Here is a 22574-nt window from a genome sequence, read left to right as displayed (position 1 = left end):
TGTTTACATTTACAATGTTTACAAACATTGGATTAAAACAGCTTATATTTTGGGTTCTGAGCGGTATACTACAAAGCAGGATCAAGGAGTTAGTCAGCTAACTTGCCTAAATATTTGGATAAAACCTTTTATTTTTAAGAAAGATAAGCTTGAAATGGGCACGGTCTAATTTACTCAAAAACCAAAAACACATAACTAAGTTTAGCTTTCTTAATGAACCAGAAAATCAATAGTTTTTTCTGTTTTTGTCTTGTAGTTATCTGGCTAACTCATAGATCCTGCTTTGTAGTATACTCCTTTGATGGGGTTCAACAGTTGAACTAAGCTCACAAGGCTTTTATAAGTTATATTCTTCAAGAATCAATTGGCATAAATCGTTAAATTATGTCAAAATGTATGTAGCAATTAAGAATTCTAGCTTTAATGTGATATGATTATATATTATATATTAGAGAGACAAATAATCCTGATACTCCATTCTCCTTTAATGTATGAAAATCAGACTCCTGAAGCATGCAGCTAGCCCTTTCAGACTGAACCCTGGTGATGCACTGGACACAGTCCTTGCGTGAGCTTCCTTTGAGCTCTCTCCGCGGCACAAGGCAGGTAAGCAGCCTAGCTCTTCTCCAGTCCCAGCGTCAAGGCTGTCGGCTGCCATGACAACTGGAGCTCTGCCACCATGGTAACAGCAGCCTGTGAAACCTCCTTTGAAATATGATGGAGCAGTATGCTGAATCGTAGGATGTACAGTTTTAGTCAGGGGTGATAAATTACATTAAAAAGTCACAATTCTAGAGCCAAAGAGAACTGGAATATTTACTATGGCTGGACCAGTCCATTACAATACATGTTTTCAGTAAAACTTTATTTTTTTCAGTGCATAAACAGAACACCATGTCAAGGTCATTTTCTTTTAAACTACTTAGAATCTTATTTTTCTTACATAAAAAAATAATGGAGCAATTTATATATCTCTATTTTCTTCCCGAAAAGCACTCAGCGAATATTTATAAAGGTGCTGTACAATATATAAACATTTACAACTACCGTACCCACATAATGTAGAAAGACAACAAGGATTCCTTTTACTATTAAAGCAATGCAAGGCCACAATATGATACAGAGACAAGACATGAGACTGGGTATAAATGAATATGAGGGGGCATACAACGGTGCCGAATACGTAAGTACAACGAGTCATTAATGAACTATTTCTGGGTTTGTAACATGTACTTGCTACTAGCAGCTTCAAGAAACACTGGAGGTTGAGCGTGCTCATTCATTCAACCAACAATCTATTGCACAGAAAACTCCACTGGTTGGCTCATAATGTACACAGTATGTCCTATCAGTGGCCTGGACCTTCAGAGTCTGTGCATACTATATAGAAAACTCCACTCTATCATCACACACTGGACCAAATTCAGAGCACTGTTGATATCCGGTCAATTCTTGCTCTGTGAAATCTTAACTTTATCACACGTCATCATTTGCTACTTTGGTGCATTCCCTGAGCTCAGTTATAAACACGTCTTGATCCAAACCGCTTTAGCGCCTGGACGGACAACTTTTGACAACTTATGTCCACTCCGTTGTCCGACAATGTTTGACCTCCATACAAAAACAATATACTCTACATTTCTGTCTGAATGCAGCCATACCTAGTCTACTTTAGTGTTTAACACAATCACAAGCCAAAATGAATTGCAGAAAAACAATTTGAAATTATGATATTGGCCATCAACAGTAAAACATAGTTATTTATCAAAATCGGTGCTATTGGCACTGTATTAAAATGGCAACAATGTTAGGCATCCCAAATGGTTATTTTCAAAGGAATCAAGATTCTCAGAAAATAAACAAAATTGGTCATATTGTAATCCTACAAGTAAAGGTGTAGTGCAATGGAATTCATATTGGTAAACATATACAGTATTTCCACAATATAACACATTTGGAGCAATGGCAATTTCAGACACATATGGCAATCTGCATGTAGTAGCTACTGTACTGTATATATTTCATGAACGATGAAGACCCATGGCAACTGCTATCAGTAAAATGCATTAGAAAGGATGGTGCAAGATGATTCAGGATGAACCTTTGTACTCTATATCAAAACATGGAATGGCTCAGTATGGCTACATACAGTGTGTGTATATATATATATATACGGTATATATATATATATATATATATATATATATATATATAATTTCAATAAGTTACACATAGATTATCATAAACATGGTAAACAATATCATACACATGATGAACAATATCTCAAACCACAAGTTTCTGGTCTTTTGTAATGATATATTTTGTATTCAGGAATCATGTCTTAGAACAGTCTAGAATCCTTGGTAAAGCTAATGCTTTCTGAATAAAGTCTGAAATCCCTACATGGTGTTCAGGTCAGAACGGTATTTGCACATCAGGAGAAAGGATCGTCCTCAGTGGAGTGAAAAAGGCGTGCAATAAAACAAACATATGGACGGCATGCAGTTGAGCAAATCCCCTGGAAAAAAGAGTGCCATGTCACATGACCAGTCCCAAGGCCCTTGCTGTAGATATCCAACATGAAAATACAACTCTAACTGACAGCCACCCTTTGAGTGGGTTAGAGACCTTTCACCTTGGATGCATATGGGATACTAATTGCATTGTGATGGGTGAGGCATGGTTAGTATTCATTCAACAAGACGTCCCAGAATTGGCACACGATCACATTTTTGAAGTGTCACTGACTGGCAGGGCCCTGAACATGCCAAGCATACAGCCCTCATCAAAGATGTCTGAAGCAGCACACAAGGCAGGAAGAGAGGAAGTGAGCTGACAGCGTTGGCGATACATGCCATTCACAATGTCAAAGGCGAATAGAGGTTAAAAAATACCTCTTAAGGGACACAGCTGGACATGACACATGGCCAATAATGTTGTGATTCCTCGTCCATCCCTCTCATCTGAGAAAAAAACTGACCAACAATTTACAGCATTTTGAGGTGCAGCTCAAGTCTGTGTGATTATGTGTCAACACAGTGTTATCCATACTGTATCAGCAAGTGAGGTCACGCAGCACCTCAGCCTGGGAGAGGATTCTGGCTGAGCTGGGCACTTTCCAGGGTCCAGGGCTAATATGACCCTTTTGGCTCTGAGCATCCTCTTGAATGTCATTTGAGGAGGCCCCTGTGTCTTTTCTGATCCTCTCCTCTATTGGGGATAACACAGAGTATTTTCTACTGCTTTCCTCTGTTGTATAGGCTCCAGAATCTGTTATAGTCTTTTTCTCTTTTGAGGAAACCCCTGTGTCTTTTTTCCTTTTCTCCTCTTTGTGTTTTTCCCTTTCCCCGTCTCTCAGAATATCTCTCCTTGCCCCTGTCTCCTTGCCCTCCTGAGGAGTTGGCCTGTGATGTCCTGCCTCTGTCCCAACCCTCCTTCGAATACTGGCCTGCTCATGGGCAGCCTTGGTAGTTCCCCCTCTCCCCTCTCTCTCCTGTATGCTTTTCCTGCCCTTTGAATCCCCCCTTTTGTAGTTTTTGTTTTTCTCAAAGGACTCCTTGCTGAAAAGGTCCTTTGATGTGCTCTGCTGTACCTGCTGTTTCTTTATGTGTGGCTGGCTCAAGACTTCGTGTCCTTCTCGAGGGAACTTTCTGGGGCTGGGTGACCGACTTCCTTTCTGAGGGTAAGCCTTCCTGCCCTTGCTTGTCACTGCTTCCTGGGTCTTCTTCTCAGACTTTTTGGGGCTTTGTGAACGCTCTTTGAATGTTTCACCTGTTTTTGGGGGGCTGCTGGACTCCTTGGAGCTTTTAGACCTGGTATGACCTGGTTTGACCTTATAGAGGTTGATCTGCTCAGGGGTGATGGGAGAGAGCCTGTCTGCCTGCCTGTCTGCCCGCTCCCCATTCCACTTCACTGAGCCAGTGCCCCTGCTGGTCTGGGGGTGGGGTGTTCGGGGAGACAGGAAGGTCCAGTCAGGGGTCTCACTGATGAAAGGGTAGGAACCTGAGACGGAGCTGCAGGTGGAGAACGGAGAAGAGAGGAGTGACGTTTCGGAGACAAGCGCCTCTCTAGGAAAACGTGTGGGTGAAGTGATGGTTGGATCCAACTTACCTAGAAGTAAAATATGTTGTTACACAGATGTAATATATATAGAGAGGCTCACAGATCATTATGATAGTAACAAGTAATGTACAAGAGCAGAATTCTGATTTTCTAGTCTAGACATGAAAGGAGGAAGAAAGAAGAAAATGAGAATGGAATTACCAAAGTAAAAGAGGACAGGCCAGTAAAAGCAATGAAGTGGTTAGTGGTGGTGCTCGTTTGAGTAGTAGCACATAGTAGAGGGGACGTTATCACCTGCAGCAGGGGGAAGAGAGGAAGTGCCAAGAGTAAGCAGTTATACAGTAGACAGCAGAGGACTCCATTCCTGAAACAAGCATCCCCAATACAGGCACTCAATTTGGGGAACATTCTACATTAACAGAGCATTTAGCTTTTTTACAACCAAATCTCTCTTTTTTTTAAAGTAAATGGAATGTTATAGGAGGGTCCAATTTTTTTTCATGTGATTTCACTTGATTTTTTAAAACTTGTGATTCACTTCCTCATCCTGGTTGTACAGTACGGGGACTTCGAAAAAAACATGAACAAAGGCTAAAAACACTTAAATATGTCCTTTCAGAAATTGAAAAGCTTTCAGTAGAGTGATGCAGGTCTTTAGAACATGAATTTGTGTCATTCCGAACTTTATCTGGATCGTTATATTCCATTTCGTGGCAACTCGAGCTACTTCTCTGTTCATTCTAGCAGCAGGCTACATGGAGAATAGAACAGCTAGATAGGGGAAACAGCTCAAGTCGCACAAAATGGAATATAAAGTTCAGGATAAAGTTCGGAATGACACAATTTCATGTGTACAAACATCTAAAGACCTACTATTTCTTATTGTTGCAAGTAAGAATTTCTATGGACGATGTATGCCATGCGGATCCCGTACATACGACTAATAAAACTTCAAACTTGAAAAATAAAAATGTCTTTGTAAAAAAGCAAAGTTCTCCTATAATGGTCCAATGCAGCGTTTAAAAAAAAAAAATATTATCTCAATATGAAATCATTTCTGGGTAACAATGAAGTACCTTACTGTGATTTTTAAAAATGAAAATGGTCAAAAAGAACAAAAATAGCTTCTTGGCCATTTCTCAATAAATAATTTTGCTAGGACCGTCTGGGAGTGGTTTGAGTGGGGAGGGGGAAACTGAAAACTGGGTAATGTCACAAGGCAGGCTAAAACTCCATCCCACCAAAACAGGCTGAAATTTCAGCCCTTACACTTATCCATTTCACAGTATTATTCCAACCTCAGAGTGTGGAAATATGTATAAAATGCAGAAAAATCCAATTTTTTACTGCACTGGGCCTTTATGATAGGGCTAATTTAGATTTCCGCCTAAATATACATACCCAAACTTAATTATTGTTCATTACAACTGGTCATGTTGCATAGTTTTAGAAAAGTTTAGAACTCACCTTTCTGTAAAACAATTGCTGAGATGTACTCACTTTTGAGGACATAAGCTCAAATACATAGTACAAATATTATGAAAATTTGAAAAATACTTAGATTTTTTCCTATTCAACAAAAGTGGGGCAAAAGGGCCTGAAATGACTGAAATGCTTTCTAAATATAGTACAAATTGAATTATAAATGACTTACTATAAGATTTCACATTTCTTATAACTGTAAAATAAATATGATCATACTTAGTGACAGCACAATATTGGCACAATTTCATTTAACTGTCGAAAGATAAGTTTCTCCTACACGTCCACTGAGTGGCGCAGAGACACCATTACAATGTGTGCAGACTCGTTACAACTTCAACTTTAAGCAACTTTAAGTGTTTAGTCTGTCTGTGACAAAGAGAAAGTGGTATTGTTTTAATTCTATGAAATGTTTGAGTATTTTTTCCATGTTGAGAGCTCTGCATATCACAGTGATGATGAAACCACAATTGCTGGATCCGCTAGACTGTCACCATTCATATGCTCCCAGATTGGGCTCACTTGCTCAGAGGAAGTGTAAATCGATTATTTGTCTGGATATGCCAGAAAATGTGACACGTCAGTCCCTATGCAAATGTGGGGTGTGAAACCTGACACTTCAAGTCAGCTCCGTTGAGAGAGTGGAAGAGAGCAGACAGATGGGGCTTTCTGGCACCAAAAGGCATGGGACCCTACTTTGTTTGTTCACAGAGCTCTTTGTACATCAAAATATCAGTCGGAACCAGTCCAGTACCACTCTAAGTATGTCCCCCATATGGGGGACTTAACATCTAAGAGGTTACATGAATTAACATCAATTAACAAAGTAGTTAACAGGGATAGCTAAATCCTTAAGTAATGTGTGTACAAAGCATTGCTGCATCAGCTCATGTTAATTAGCACACCTTTGTTAAATGCTACCAACATAACATGCATCAACAAACATGTTCAAACATTCTACATCTCATACCACAAAAAAGTTCTATCTTATCTTGTAGATCTAGACTTCTGTGTACTTACTGTTGTCTTGGACCAGACCCTGCCCTGGCCTTAACAGGAGCTGCACTTTGCTGCCCCCAGCCTGGATCAGCTCGATGGCGCGGGTATGGGTGATGCCCTGGGTCGGCTCTCCATTGATCTCCACTATCTGATCTCCCACCTGCACATACATTTACATTTTAGTCATTTAGCAGACGCTCTTATCCAGTGCGACTTACAGGAGCATTCGGGTTATCGAGCATATCGATAGATTTTTCACCTAGCTGGCTCGGGGATTACAACCAGCGACCTTTCGGATACTTACTGACACAACACTCCTAACTTCTTGGTGACAGGGCGGCAGTATTGAGTAGCTTGGATGAATAAGGTGCCCAGAGTAAACTGCCTGCTACTCTGTCCCAGATGCTAATATATGCATATTATTAGTAGTATTGGATAAAAATCACTCTGAAGTTTCTAAAACTGTTTGAATGATGTCTGTGAGTATAACAGAACTCATATGGCAGGCGAAAACCTGAGACAAATCCAACCAGGAAGAGGGAAATCAAAGGTTTGTTGTTTTTCAACTCTTTGCCATTCCAATATACAGTATAAATTTGGTCATATTGCACTTCCTAAGGCTTCCACTAGATGTCAACAGTCTTTAGAACTTTGTTTGAGGCTTCTACTATGAAGGGGGGCTGAATGAGAGGGGATTGAGCCAGGTGTCTGGCAGAGAGCCACAGGCTCGTGACGAGCGGTCACGAGAGAGTTAGCTCTCGTTCCATTGCTTTTCTACAGACATAGGAATTCTCCGGTTGGAACATTATTGAAGATTTATGATAAAAACATCCTAAAGATTGATTCTATACTTAGTTTGACAAGTTTCTACGGGCTGTAACGGAACTTTTTGAACTTTTCGTCTGACGTTCGGCTGGACCTGCATGCGCGTTTGGATTTGTTTACCAAACGCACTAACAAAAGAAGCTATTTGGACATAAATTATGAACTTTATCGAACAAATCAAACATTTATTGTGGAACTGGGATTCCTGGGAGTGCATTATGATGAAGATCATCAAAGGTAAGTGAATATTTATAATGCTATTTCTGACTAATGTTAACTACACTATGGCAGATATCTTTTTGGATGCTTTGTTGTCTGAATGCTCTACTCAGATTATTGCATGGTTTGCAATTAAGTTAAAAAAAAAATCTGACACAGCGGTTGCATTAAGGACATAGTATATCTCTAATCCCATGTATAACACTTGTATTTTCATCAACATTTATGATGAGTATTTCTGTAAATTGATGTGGCTCTCTGCAAAATCACCGGATGTTTTGGAACTACTGAACATAACACGGCAATGTAAAATTAGATTTTTTTATATAGATATGCACTTTATCGAACAAAACATACATGTATTGTGTAACATGAAGTCCTATGAGTGTCATCTGATGAAGATCATCAAAGGTTAGTGATTAATTTGATCTCTATTTGTGCTTTTTGTGACTCCTCTCTTTGGCTAGAGATTCCAAGATGGCGTAGCAGTGAAGACTTTTGTATTTTTCATATTTTTTGTATATATATTTCAACTTTATTTTCAATATCTTTTCGATGTTTAATTCGATTATACCTTCCGGTAACCTGCCTCACCCAATGTGATACAGTATCGCTATTATTTTTAATTTTTGAAATTTTAAAATACATTCAAGAACCTCCAGAAGCTAACCAGCTAATTAGCTACAAGCTATTTAGTCATTGTTAGCCACTGCTAGAGGCTTTTACCTTCTGCACAGATACCAGCCCTATTCTTAGCCTGGATAATACTCTCCAGTCTACCAGTATCGGACTGTCTCTCCACAACAACGCCAGATTCCTGCCGTAATCCCTGGACCACTACTTGTGATCTTCACAGCTAGCTTGCAGCTAGCTAGCTCACAGCTTGCAGCTAGCTAGCTCACAGCTAGCTTGCACTCACCGTGGCATCCAGTACCGAACCTATCCCTGAGGCCCACCTCCCGGCCTACTCAGCTGTTCACCCGAACCCTACTCATACACGGCTAGAGCCCAATACTCCACCAGATCTTTGCTGTAAACTCTGGACCTTGGCACCGGTTCACCGCTGCTACTGATTGGCTATAGTGGTTAACGCCACTGCCACGAAGCTAACACCAGTTAGCCGTGAGCCAGGCGCATCTCCCGGCTAGCAAACTAAATTCTACAATACCTCTTTCGCCATCTGGCTTCGATTCTCTGTCGACACGGCCCCCCACCTCACCACCACGACTGGTCTGCCGACGAATACTCCATCCGCTGTGCCTTCAACCGGCCTCCGTCGGAGGTCTACTAACTTTAAAAGCTGTGTCGCCCGAGTGCAAGCGTAGCGGCGGCTTCCCTGTTCCATCTACTGCTGCCCTCTGGACACTATGATCACTTGGCTACATACAGGCTTTCAGGCTTCAAACATAAAGATATAAAACTGTATTTTTTTGGGAAGAATCAACAACAAGTGGGACACAATCATGAAGTGGAACGACATTTATTGGATATTTCAAACTTGTTTAACAAATCAAAAACTGAAAAATTGGGCGTGCAAAATTATTCAGCCCCCTTAAGTTAATACTTTGTAGCGCCACCTTTTGCTGCGATTACAGCTGTAAGTCGCTTGGGGTATGTCTCTATCAGGTTTGCACATCGAGAGACTGAAATTTGTTCCCATTCCGCCTTGCAAAACAGCTCGAGCTCAGTGAGGTTGGATGGAGAGCATTTGTGAACAGCAGTTTTCAGTTCTTTCCACAGATTCTCGATTGGATTCAGGTCTGGACTTTGACTTGGCCATTCTAACACCTGGATATGTTTATTTTTGAACCATTCCATTGTAGATTTTGCTTTATGTTTTGGATCATTGTCTTGTTGGAAGACAAATCTCCGTCCCAGTCTCAGGTCTTTTGCAGACTCCATCAGGTTTTCATCCAGAATGATCCTGTATTTGGCTCCATCCATCTTCCCATCAATTTTAACCATCTTCCCTGTCCCTGCTGAAGAAAAGCAGGCCCAAACCATGATGCTGCCACCACCATGTTTGACAGTGGGGATGGTGTGTTCAGGGTGATGAGCTGTGTTGCTTTTACGCCAAACATAATGTTTTGCATTGTTGCCAAAAAGTTCAATTTTGGTTTCATCTGACCAGAGCACCTTCTTCCACATGTTTGGTGTGTCTCCCAGGTGGCTTGTGGCAAACTTTAAACAACACTTTTATGGATATCTTTAAGAAATGGCTTTCTTCTTGCCACTCTTCCATAAAGGCCAGATTTGTGCAATATACGACTGATTGTTGTCCTATGGACAGAGTCTCCCACCTCAGCTGTAGATCTCTGCAGTTCATCCAGAGTGATCATGGGCCTCTTGGCTGCATCTCTGATCAGTCTTCTCCTTGTATGAGCTGAAAGTTTAGAGGGACGGCCAGGTCTTGGTAGATTTGCAGTGGTCTGATACTCCTTCCATTTCAATATTATCGCTTGCACAGTGCTCCTTGGGATGTTTAAAGCTTGGGAAATCTTTTTGTATCCAAATCCGGCTTTAAACTTCTTCACAACAGTATCTCGGATCTGCCTGGTGTGTTCCTTGTTCTTCATGATGCTCTCTGCGCTTTTAACGGACCTCTGAGACTATCACAGTGCAGGTGCATTTATACGGAGACTTGATTACACACAGGTGGATTGTATTTATCATCATTAGTCATTTAGGTCAACATTGGATCATTCAGAGATCCTCACTGAATTTCTGGAGAGAGTTTGCTGCACTGAAAGTAAAGGGGCTGAATAATTTTGCACGCCCAATTCTTCAGTTTTTGATTTGTTAAAAAAGTTTGAAATATACAATAAATGTCGTTCCACTTCATGATTGTGTCCCACTTGTTGTTGATTCTTCACAAAAAAATACAGTTTTATATCTTTATGTTTGAAGCCTGAAATGTGGCAAAAGGTCGCAAAGTTCAAGGGGGCCGAATACTTTCGCAAGGCACTGTAGCTGATGCCTGCTGTACTGTCCATTAATCACAGTACTCTATTCTGTTTATTTATTTTTTATCTGTCGGCCCCAGCCGCAAACTCAAGCTCTGTGTGTAGTTAATCCAACCCTCTCTGCCTAGTTATCACCATTTTACCTGCTGTTGTTGTGTTAGCTGATTAGCTGTTATTGTCTCACCTGTTGTTTTAGCTAGCTCTCCCAATCAACACCTGCGATTACTTTATGCCTTGCTGTATGTCTCTGTCAAATGTCAATATGCCTTGTACACTGTTGTTCAGGTTAGTTATCATTGTTTTAGTTTACATTGGAGCCCCTAGTTCCACTCTTCATACCTCTGATACCTCCTTTGTACCACCACCCACACATGCAGTGACCTCACCCATTACAACCAGCATGTCCAGAAATACAACCTCTCTTATCATCACCCAGTGCCTGGCCTTACCTCCGCTGTACACGCACCCCACCATACCCCTGTCTGCGCATTATGCCCTAAATATATTCTACCATGCCCAGAAATCTGCTCCTTTTATTCTTTGTCCCCAACGCTCTAGGCGACCAGTTTTGATAGCCTTTAGCCGCACCCTCATACTACGCCTCCTTTGTGATGTGGAGGTAAACCCAGGCCCTGCATGTCCCCAGGCACCCTCATTTGTTGACTTATGTGATCGAAAAAGCCTTGGTTTCATGCATGTCAACATCAGAAGCCTCCTCCCTAAGTTTGTTTTACTCACTGCTTTAGCACACTCTGCCAACCCTGATGTCCTTGCCGTGTCTGAATCCTGGATTAGGAAGGCCACCAAAAATTCTGAGATTTCCATACCCAACTATAACATTTTCCGTCAAGATAGAACTGTCAAAGGGGGAGGAGTTGCAGTCTACTGCAGAGATAGCCTGCAAAGTAATGTCATACTTTCCAGGTCCATACCCAAACAGTTTGAACTACTAATTTTAAAAATGACTCTCTCCAGAAATATGTCTCTCACTGTTGCCGCCTGCTACCGACCCCCCTCAGCTCCCAGCTGTGCCCTGGACACCATTTGTGAATTGATCGCCCCCCTATCTAGCTTCAGAGTTTGTTCTGTTAGGTGACCTAAACTGGGATATGCTTAACACCCCAGCAGTCCTACAATCTAAGCTAGATGCCCTCAATCTCACACAAATCATCAAGGAACCCACCAGGTACAACCCTAAATCTGTAAACAAGGGCACCCTCATAGACGTCATCCTGACCAACTAGCCATCCAAATACACCTCGGCTGTCTTCAAACAGGATCTCAGCGATCACTGCCTCATTGCCTGTATCCACTACGGGTCCGCAGTCAAACGACCACCCCTCATCACTGTCAAACTCTCCCTAAAACACTTCTGCAGGCCTTTCTAATCGACCTGGCCCGGGTATCCTGGAAGGATATTGACCTCATCCCGTCAGTTGAGGATGCCTGGTCATTCTTTAAATGTAACTTCCTCACCATCTTAGATAAGCATGCTCTGTTCAAAAAATGCAGAACTAAGAACAGATATAGCCCTTGGTTCACTCCAGACCTGACTGCCCTCGACCAGCACAAAAACATCCTGTGGCGGACTGCAATAGTCCCCGCGATATGCAACTGGAAGTCAGGAACCAATACACGCAGTCAGTCAGGAAAGCAAAGGCCAGCTTTTTAAAGCAGAAATTTGCATCCTGTAGCTCTAACTCCAAAAAGTTCTGGGACACTGTAAATTCCATGGAGAACAAGAGTACCTCCTCCCAGCTGCCCACTGCACTGAGGCCAGGTAACACGGCCACCACCGATAAATCCATGATAATCGAAAACTTCAACAAGCATTTCTCAACGGCTGGCCATGCCTTCCTGCTGGCTACTCCAACCTCGGCCAACAGCTCCGCCCCCCCGCAGCTACTCGCCCAAGCCTCCCCAGCTTCTCCTTTACCCAAATCCTGATAGCAGATGTTCTGAAAGAGCTGCAAAACCTGGACCCGTACAAATCAGCTGGTCTTGACAATCTGGACCCTCTATTTCTGAAACTATCCGCCGCCATTGTCGCAACCCCTATTACCAGCCTGTTCAACCTCTCTTTCATATCGTCTGAGATCCCCAATGATTGGAAAGCTGCCGCAGTCATCCCCCTCTTCAAAGGGGGAGACACCCTGGACCCAAACTGTTACAGACCTATATTCATCCTGCCCTGCCTATCTAAGGTCTTCGAAAGCCAAGTCAACAAACAGATCACTGACCATCTCGAATCCCACCGTACCTTCTCCGCTGTGCAATCTGGTTTCCGAGCCGGTCACGGATGCACCTCAGCCACGCTCAAGGTACTAAACGATATCATAACCGCCATTGATAAAAGACAGAACTGTGCAGCCATCGACCTGGCCAAGGCTTTTGACTCTGTCAATCACCATATTCTTATCGGCAGACTCAGCAGCCTCGTTTTTTCTAATGCCTGCCTTGCCTGGTTCACCAACTACTTTGCAGATAGAGTTCAGTGTGTCAAATCGGAGGGCATGTTGTCCGGTTCTCTGGCAGTCTCTATGGGGCTGCCACAGGGTTCAATTCTCGGGCCGACTCTTTTCTCTGTATATATCAATGATGTTGCTCTTGCTGCGGGTGATTCCCTGATCCACCTATACGCAGACGACACCATTCTGTATACAATTCTGTACCATTCTGTATACTTCTGGCCCTTACTTGGACACTATGCTATCTAACCTCCAGACGAGCTTCAATGCCAAACAACACTCCTTCTGTGGCCTCCAACTGCTTTTAAACGCTAGTAAAACCAAATGCATGCTTTTCAACCGTTCGCTGCCTGCACCCGCACGCCCGACTAGCATCACCACCCTGGATGGTTCCGACCTAGAATATGTGGACATCTATAAGTACCTCTGGCTAGACTGTAAACTCTCCTTCCAGACTCATATCAAACATCTCCAATCTAAAATCAAATCTAGAGTCGGCTTTCTATTCCGCAACAAACCCTCCTTCACTCACAGCGTCAAACTTACCCTACTAAAACTGACTATCCTACCGATCCTCGACTTCGGCGATGTCATCTACAAAATAGCTTCCAGTACTCTACTCAGCAAACTGGATGCAGTTTTATCACAGTGCCATCCGTTTTGTTACTATAGCACCTTATACCACCCACCACTGCGACCTGTATGCGCTAGTCGGCTGGCCCTCGCTACATATTCATTGCCAGACCCACTGGCTCCAGGTCATCTACAAGTCCATGCTAGGTAAAGCTCCGCCTTATCTCAGTTCACTGGTCATGATGGCAACACCCACCCGTAGCATGCGCTCCAGCAGGTGTATCTCACTGATCATCCCTAAAGCCAACACCTCATTTGGCCGCCTTTCCTTCCAGTTCTCTGCTGCCTGTGACTGGAACGAATTGCAAAAATCGCTGAAGTTGGAGACTTTTATCTCCCTCACCAACTTTAAACATCTTCTATCTGAGCAGCTAACCGATCGCTGCAGCTGTACATAGTCCATCGGTAAATAGCCCACCCAATTTACCTACCTCACCCCCATACTGTTTTTATTTATTTACTTTTCTGCTCTTTTGCACACCAGTATCTCTACCTGCACATGACCATCTGATCATTTATCACTCCAGTGTTAATCTGCTAAATTGTAATTATTCGCCTACCTCCTCATGCCTTTTTGCACACAATGTATATAGACTCTTTTTTTCTTTTTTTTTTCCTCTACTGTGTTATTGACTTGTTTATTGTTTACACCATGTGTAACTCTGTGTTGTTGTCTGTTCACACTGCTATGCTTTATCTTGGCCAGGTCGCAGTTGTAAATGAGAACTTGTTCTCAACTAGCCTACCTGGTTAAATAAAGGTGAAATAAAATGGCTGGAAAAATGGCCGTGTTTTTCTGTGACTTGGTGGTGACCTAACATAATTGTTTGTGGTGCTTTCGCTGTAAAGCCTTTTTGAAATTAGACACTGTGGCTGGATTAATGACAATATTATCTTTAAAATGGTGTGAAATACTTGTATGCGTGAGGAATTTTAATTATGAGATTTTTGTTGTTTTGAATTTGGCGCCCTGCACTTTCACTGGCTATTGGCGGGGTGGGACGCTACCGTCCCACATATCCCAGAGAGGTTAACCGCCAGGCTACCTGCCGCCCTACATACATACACAAACATTACATTTCGATAAACATACACAAACATCACACATTTAGATGATCAAATCCCCAAAGGCAACAAGCCATTTTATTAGACATTTTATTATTCAAGACATGGCCTGATATTGAATAACGTAAACAGTAACGTGTGTGGATATTTCCTAAGGCACCGGGGGTCAGACTTACGTGGATTCTCCCATCTAGCAGAGCAGGCCCCTCCTCAGCCAGTCTCAGGATGTACAGGCCCATGTTGTACTCAGTCCCTCCCCTCAGACTGAAGCCAAAACCCCGGGACCCCCGGTCCAGCTCCACCGTGATGCAGCCCTAAATGGCGCATGCGTACAAACACACATACACATAACCACACACACACACAGACACACATACATAGACAGAGACACACACACACAAATACACACACACCGAACTTAAGCTGTAAGTTATAATTATGTTTTTTTTGAGTCGTGTCAATTTAATTCATGTAAAATCCCTAAACACTCTACACAAACAATGATAGAAATAACGAAATGAGCCTTGCCTGTTTGGGGCCTGTAACACACATTGTTCCCTGTTCGCTCAGAGGCAGAGTTTTGTAGTCAGCCCAGGTGACTCCCTCCCTTTTCTCCTCCAGATCTAAGTTATAACTAGAACAGACAACAACATTCAGTCACACTACTATATGTATATCTTTAATAATGCACAGCAGTTTCTCTGCTGGGGGGCACAGAGAATAAAGTAATCAATCAATCATTCAGACTTAAGTCTCTGGGTTGTTGTGCTAAATGTTGAAGCAGGGTTTTATTCCATGTTTTGGTGTACTAATGAGTAAGATCAGGGCCTTACCGCTCTTCCTGCATGGCTGACCTCTGACCCATAGCTCTGTGCTGAAGGGCAGGGCTCTGCTTGGCTGAGCTGGCTCCAGAGGGAGGACCCTTGTATTCTAGAACGCACAAATACAAGTCAAACCATTATGAGGACACAAACACAAACCAACCATCCTAAACAGTAGTAGGTATATGACTGGGAATACCAGGGAGACCAACATAGTCCCATCTCATGGGTGATACTACTGGTGATGCTTACCATCCTCCGGGACCACGGTGAGGGTGACAGCATTGCCAGCATCCTTGATTAGCTGAACAATGTCATTGTGAGACAGCCCCACGATGGACCGCCCGTTGACCGCTGAGATGCGGTCGCCCACGTTCAGCAGGCCACAGCGGTCAGTGGGGCTGCCTTCGATGATGCGTCCAATCTTATGAGGAATCACTGCAAAGAGAGAGATGTCTGATAACACACCCATCCCACCCAATGGATTCAGTCAGAAATATACAATAGGTCTGTGAGGGACTCAATACTCTTTTTCCTTTAAACTCTGTTCCCATACTTTGGGTGATATGATGCTATATTATTTGTAATGGCTTGGTCTAGCTTGAACAGTAGGAGATTGGTGTGTGTTTGGTTGTGTCTGGGATAAGCAGTGGGGTGCTAGGCATCAAATCCATTCTCACCTCCAAGCGGGGGCTTGCTCTTAGAGGTGAGGATGACGAAGCCGAAGCCCTCGCTGTCCTTGCGGTGGAGGGTGATGTCGAAGGACTCGTGGTCCAGCACGCTGGGCATCTGGATACGAGGGAGTCTGGGGGAGCCGTTCACCAACACTGGAGCCATGTGGAGCCCTGCCTCCTCCTCAGTCATATCTGAAAAACACATGGAGAGTATAGACTGAAGATAGTATCAAATGTGTGTGTGTGTGTGTTTTAGTGACCAAGGCGTAGAGGGTCCAGGCAGTCAGTGAGTGCTCACCTCTGTAGATGACTTTCCTACGCACAGTCAACATGACCTGACCATTGCGGGCAGCGTTGGTCATCAGGTCCAAAACCTGCTTGTGGGAACGGCCCTTGACCATGATTCCATCGATGCCTATGAGCTCATCACCAGCCCTCAGACGCCCATCCTTCTCAGCTGCACCCAGGGGCACGATGGCACCAATATACACCTGTCAAAGAGAGAGTCATACTCTGAGTCAGAAACACTCAACAAACATTGTCTATAGTGTTAAAAAAGTACAAAGATAATCTAACAGGGAGGAAGTTCATACTTCGGTACTCACTGGCTGCTCTGGACCTTCTCCTCCCAGAACACGGAAGCCAAAGCCAGTCTCCTGGTCCCTCTTGATGAACACATCCAAGTCCTTGGTGTGAGGCTCTGTGGACAGTTCACAGGGGTTAGATAGGGTATCAGAGAGGTGAACACCATTCAATCATCCAGTCAGCAGGGTAAACTCACAGGCTTATCTTATAGCTCACATTGATACTGGATCCACAAATGTAGGGTGACCATTAATAGACGGTCATGAACATATAAATGAAACACTGGCATCCATTTACTACTACAGAACTATGGATGGAATATAACTGAGCATAAGGTTACTAGACCTCCTCTACAACCAGACTCTGTCGGTGGATGTGCACTCACGCTTGCTCTCCAGCAGGGCCTTGGACTTGAGGTACATCTCTGTGGCGTCCCGTTTGGGTGAGTCGTTGCGCAGGGTTGAGGTGTTGGAATGGTATGGAAGGGCCTGGGAGACAGAGTCTGTAACACAGTCCAGAGTCTCTGTGCTAGCTGTCATCTCCTGCCTCTGACGGGGTCACAGAGCCACAGACACAGCCACAGCACAGTTAGATCACATTAAAGACCACACAGTCTATATATACTTCATTACCCAGACACATAGCACAGGATGTAATGGTGATTGAATATTAAAGGAGTCAAAGGTCATTCCACTGCTGGTTCCCACATTACCCCCGCTAGTTTCATGGTAAACCAATGGCCAATGGGATTTGAATGCAATTTAACATCCACAGGCGTAAGAAGATTTCCCTTTGGCACTGACAGGCTTATTCTGTGGAAAAGGCCAGCTTCATCTAAAGCTGTCATAAGAATATACAATCTTATCTAAAAAGGCTTCTATGCTTCATTACCATTACAATCCACAGACAAAAGGCTGAGAAAATGAATGCTGAATGGAAGTAATTAAGACCGTTTTCAAAGCAAACAAAAGGAGGCCGCCTGAAACATAATCAATATTCAAATTTATACTGGTAGTTATCATTTAATGTGATGCAATGGGGCTTGCTGGTTAGCTAAAGGACAAAAGGCTTTAATATGAAAATGAGGGATAAGTGCCAAGGTATACAATAGTAAAACACAGAGTATTATAGAACATTGTCTGCTTTTACTCACAGGTTTCAGGCTCTTCACAGGAGATGTCTGACCTGTGAGAAACACTAGCATGAGTCATGAGAATGTTTAGAAAACCTTGCACAAATGAGACATCAGCCAGTAGATGGCACTGCCTCCCTAACAGAGAACGAGAAGGGTGAAGGAATAACTGTTTAAATAGTCTCGACTCAGCAGGTATAAAACAGTGCTGTTGCATACTCCATCAAAGGGCATGACATCACTGTGTTATTAAAGACAAATAGGAGATATGTTCATGTGAGAGAGAGGGGACCTAAATGAAGGAGGACTAGTATAGCATAGAGAGTTACCAAGAGAGAGAGAGAGAAAGTCATGCATGAAATGCAATGACCAATAATGCTTTCTACTGTCAACTGTACAGTACACCCACACGTTTCATCTCTCACGCTCAGATTGTACCCACACTTAATGTGGCTCCAGCATTAAATGGATCTACCAGCATGCACTTCTCTGGAAGCCTATAGAGGAATACTGTCCGTCTGCTAAGCGTAAAAGGGTTCATGGACCCTGGTGTAACCGGGAGATCCAGCTCCATTGCGAGAATCAAGGACATGACATATATTAAATAAGATGAATGCAGTATGTTTTTTTCTCTCTCTCTCTCTCTCTCTCTCTCTCTCTCTCTCTCTCTCTCTCTCTCAGGCCTTTGCCTCTCACCCAAGGGCCTATCTCTAATGAGGGTTAAATCTGACATTAGCTCCACCGCTGGACTGCCTGAATAAGGCGGAGGCTGCTCCAACTGCAGGGTCATGCTCTGTGTATGTGGGGTGGGAGGGACAGGGTTGGGGGGGTGTAGGGTGGGAGTGTAAGTGTAGAGAGGAAGAGAGAAGAAGGGAGGAGGACTGTGAGGGGGAGACCCCTGGGGCCCCTGGGTGCCATACAGCGATTAGCTCTGGCTCTTTAAGGGCCACGGATATAGAAGCATGCAGAAATCCTCTGCGCCTCTGATGATGATCAAAGACATTCCGGTTCATCGACTTGTGTACGATTTTCCCAGGATGGCGGGAGATAGATGTGGGAGACTTTTGAAGGGTGCTTTCCCCTCCCTCACTCCCCAGGAGCAGAGCAGGCAGAGCAGAGCCCCTTGCTTATGTAACTTCCCTTCCTAGGCCTGCAACAGACTGCAGTATGAACGCCTGACAGAGAGAGAGTTTCACAGTTCAGGATACAGGATATGCTGCGATACAGTATATCCTGTACAGGGAGATCTGTGCATAAATAGAGGTGTTTAGAGGGATATGTGAAAGGTACAATATACAGTATATATAAAAGTATGTGGACTTTTGTATATGAAATGGGTTTTCATGGCCGAGCAGCAGCACTCAAGCCTAAGTCCCCATGCACAATGCCAAGCGTCGGCTGGAGTTGTGTAAAGCTCGCCGTCATTGGATCTGGAGCAGTGGAAACTTGTTCTCTGGAGTGATGAATCACGCTTCACCCTCTGGCAGTCCAACGGAAGAATCTGCATTCGGCGGATGCCATGAGAACTCTACCTGCCCCAATGCCTAGTGCCAACTGTAACGTTTGGTGGAGGAGGAATAATGGTCTGGGTCTGTTTTTCATGGTTTGGGCTAGACCCCTTAGTTCCAGTGAAGGGAAATCTTAATGCTAGAGCATACAATGACATTCTAGACGATTTGGGGATGGCCATTTCCTTTTTCAGCATGACAATGCCCACTGTGCACAAAGCAAGATCCATCGAGAAATGGTTTGTCGAGCCCTTACCTCAACCCCATCGAACACCTTTGGTATGAATTGGAACGCCGACTGCGAGCCAGGCCTAATCATACAAAATCAGTGCCCAACCTCACTAATGCTCTAGTGGCTGAATGGAAACAAGTCCCTGCAGCAATGTTCTAACATCTAGTGGAAAGCCTTCCCAGAAGAGTGGAGGCTGTTATAGCAGCAAAGGTGGACCAGCTCCATATTAATGCCCATGATTTTGAAATGAGATGTTCAACGAGCAGGGGTCCACATACTTTTGGTCATGTAGTGTACATGTGAAGGGTGGGTTGGTTTGCATAGGGGGTCTCTACAATTGTCATTACTATGCGATCGTATAAGCCAAAGAAGCAACAGTCCCTTGTGTTCACCTACAGCAGACACAGTGACATCACCAAGATTCCATAACATAGTGTGTGTGGGTGTGTGTGGGTGTGTGTGAGTGAGTGGTAGTTGATCCACTCTCTCACCTCCTGTTAGTTTCAGCACATTGACCTCCCTCCCCAGGCATACTTTTGAGGTCACATTGACAGTGATATCACTGTATCACACTAATGCCATGGCAAAAGTAATGTCGCAGCTGTACAGTCACAGTGTTAGTGTTATGTAACACAAGGCAGCATTAACAAGACTCACCTCCTCTGAGCACCAGCACGTTGACCTCGCTCCCCACCTGCAGGTCTTTGAGGATGTCCACCACCTGGGCGTGGCTTAGTGTCTGGACGTTCTGACGGTTGATCTCCTTGATCACGTCTCCCTTCAGCAGGCCGCGGCACCACTGGGCATCCAGGATCATCTTCACCTTTTGGCCCAGGGGGCAGTCTGCGATGGCAAACCCAAACCCGCCTGGGCCCTTCACCAGGTGCACACTCACAAGTTCGGGCTGCAACAGGCCTGTTCCCCCCTGCTCAGGACGCCTCCCGTTGGGCAGGGCAGCCACCACGGGCCGTCCGCTGGCGTCGGTCGTGACGTAGTGCAGCTCCTGGGAGGAGCCGTGCAGCACGTCACCCTTCACCAGCAGGGGCTGGCCGTTGATGAGGGGCACGGCCGTCACCACCTCGCCCCCTTGCAGGGGCTGAGAAGGTGGGGGAGGTGGGTCCTCACTGTCTGGCTCCACGTCTGGGGGCAGCGGGTAGCCGCGGCACAGCACCATGTCAACATACTGACTCACTGGGATGGACTGGAACATCTGCACCACTTCAGGGTGGGTCTTCCCCAGCACACATGTCCCGTTAATCTCCACGATCACATCGCCTGGTGGGGGGACACCAGATAGGGAGGAGAGGAGCGAGAGGAAACTAGCCTTAGTAAACAGTAAACATATACAGACTTACCCATGGGAGATGTAATGGTTGTTATGGCAATACAGTTGCTTGTTAGCTAGGTGACTCTCTTGTTTGTAACGGACTGAATTATTTTTCAGATGGATCATCACTATCAGAAAGTCCTCTATTCAACTTGACTGTCAAACAGGTGCCACCCCCTCTTTTCCACGTTCCTTCGTCCTCCCATCTCTCCCCCATCCCTTTCATCTCATGTCCTACTTACCTCCCTTCTTCCTGCCACCTCCCTCCTACCCTCCCTCCCTCCTCTGCTCCCTCTCTCCATTGTTCTAACAGACCTCAACTTGCAGTGCTTCCAGGCAGATCATTAGGAGAGAGATGGGTATGTTTCCTTTACATCTCACTCTGACGGCCAGCCCAGAGAACAGCAACCGTCGTCAAACAGGAAAGGCATGTTGGTCTCTCAGCTCACACAAGCAAAGCTGCTGAGGATGCAGAGCCCCAGATAGCCTCAAAGCTAAAGGAAGATCAGAGTGTGCAACAGAGATACAGGGCTACACACAGAATCCACCATAACCTGTCCTGCTACAGAATGATCCCCTTGAAAATGAAACTGACAGAATTCTTGCTCTTTCTTTCTATTGCATCTCTTAGGGAAGTGTTAGGGTAAGTGCAGTCCCTCTATAGGGACCAACATGCCTTTCATTAGGTTCACTAGCTGTCTTTTGAGCTGGTGAAAGTGTGTGGCTCTCCACAGCTCAGCGCAGCAGTGTATTACTCACCGGAGGCAATCTTTTTATCGTTGGCGGCAGGGCCGTCGCTGAGGACATTCTTCACCTGCAGGAACTCATCATGGCGGTCGCCCCCGATGATGGTGAAGCCAAAGCCCTGGGAGCTCTTCCTCAGAGCAGTGTGGAACATCTCTCCCTGCAGCTGGGATGGGTCTGGGGTGAAGCCTGATGCAACCTGCTCACCTGGAACGTGAATGTGTACGAGTGGGAGAGTTAGAGCAAGTTGCATAGCTAAATAAGGTGTGACAAACAACAACATCGTAACAAAGTAACAACCTCAAGACAACGTTTCAAACGTTAACAAAAATAGCAACTCTCTCAAGTTAGGTACAATATTATTCACTACAGTATAGCTAAAAGCTCTTCGAACATCCCAAAATGCATTTTTGTCAGCAATTAACCACACTGCAACAAGAACTACCTGCCAGGTCAACGCAGCAAGCTGCCCTAAACAATAGTCCCTTTGACTAAAACACTGCCCTAAAACATTAACAGACAAAATATTTAATGACAGCTTTAGTAGCTTAGTAATTTGATGTGAATTGTGGAATTCGTTAACATGCTGTTGATTCAAACAGTGACATAACACCTCCGAAATTGTTCAGTGAGGCACGAGGCCCTTTCTCATGTTCTCCCAAAAGAGCCAGTGAGACAGAAAAAGAGGTTTGTCAGGGGAGCCTTGTATAACTTTAGTAAGGAACAACATGAGGTCATTGGCAGCATAAATATCCCCTCGTACAACCGTGGACACACAGTCCAGTAAATAACAGGCTGTCAGGGTCATACAGCATTAAATAGGACAGCTGAGCTT

The 22574-nt window shown here is 44.3% G+C and overlaps 1 protein-coding gene across 3 annotated transcripts in view; it reads right to left on the bottom strand.

The window, feature by feature from the left end:
* Positions 1-846: 846 nt before the first annotated feature.
* The window catches only part of LOC112254459 (membrane-associated guanylate kinase, WW and PDZ domain-containing protein 3), a 144016-nt gene continuing 122288 nt past the window's right edge, over positions 847-22574 (bottom strand). The window contains exons 9-22 of one of the 3 annotated variants that reach the window (XM_024427075.2): positions 21755-21946; positions 20326-20943; positions 17950-17981; positions 17182-17344; positions 16805-16911; positions 16510-16702; positions 16218-16403; positions 15790-15975; positions 15550-15646; positions 15245-15350; positions 14893-15030; positions 6565-6703; positions 4264-4356; positions 3981-4110 (exon numbers count right to left, since the gene is read on the bottom strand). In XM_024427075.2, coding sequence (XP_024282843.1) covers positions 4304-4356; positions 6565-6703; positions 14893-15030; positions 15245-15350; positions 15550-15646; positions 15790-15975; positions 16218-16403; positions 16510-16702; positions 16805-16911; positions 17182-17344; positions 17950-17981; positions 20326-20943; positions 21755-21946 — 2210 coding nt within the window. In that variant the 3' untranslated portion in view covers positions 3981-4110; positions 4264-4303. Of the gene's footprint in view, positions 4111-4263; positions 4357-6564; positions 6704-14892; positions 15031-15244; positions 15351-15549; positions 15647-15789; positions 15976-16217; positions 16404-16509; positions 16703-16804; positions 16912-17181; positions 17345-17949; positions 17982-20325; positions 20944-21754; positions 21947-22574 lie in introns of all 3 variants that reach the window. The other 2 variants (XM_024427073.2, XM_024427074.2) reach the window with 2 other exon arrangements.

Source organism: Oncorhynchus tshawytscha, linkage group LG07, assembly GCF_018296145.1.
Source record: "Oncorhynchus tshawytscha isolate Ot180627B linkage group LG07, Otsh_v2.0, whole genome shotgun sequence".
NCBI classification, from domain to species: Eukaryota; Metazoa; Chordata; class Actinopteri; order Salmoniformes; family Salmonidae; genus Oncorhynchus; species Oncorhynchus tshawytscha.
This window is presented reverse-complemented; position numbering and strand designations above follow the sequence as displayed.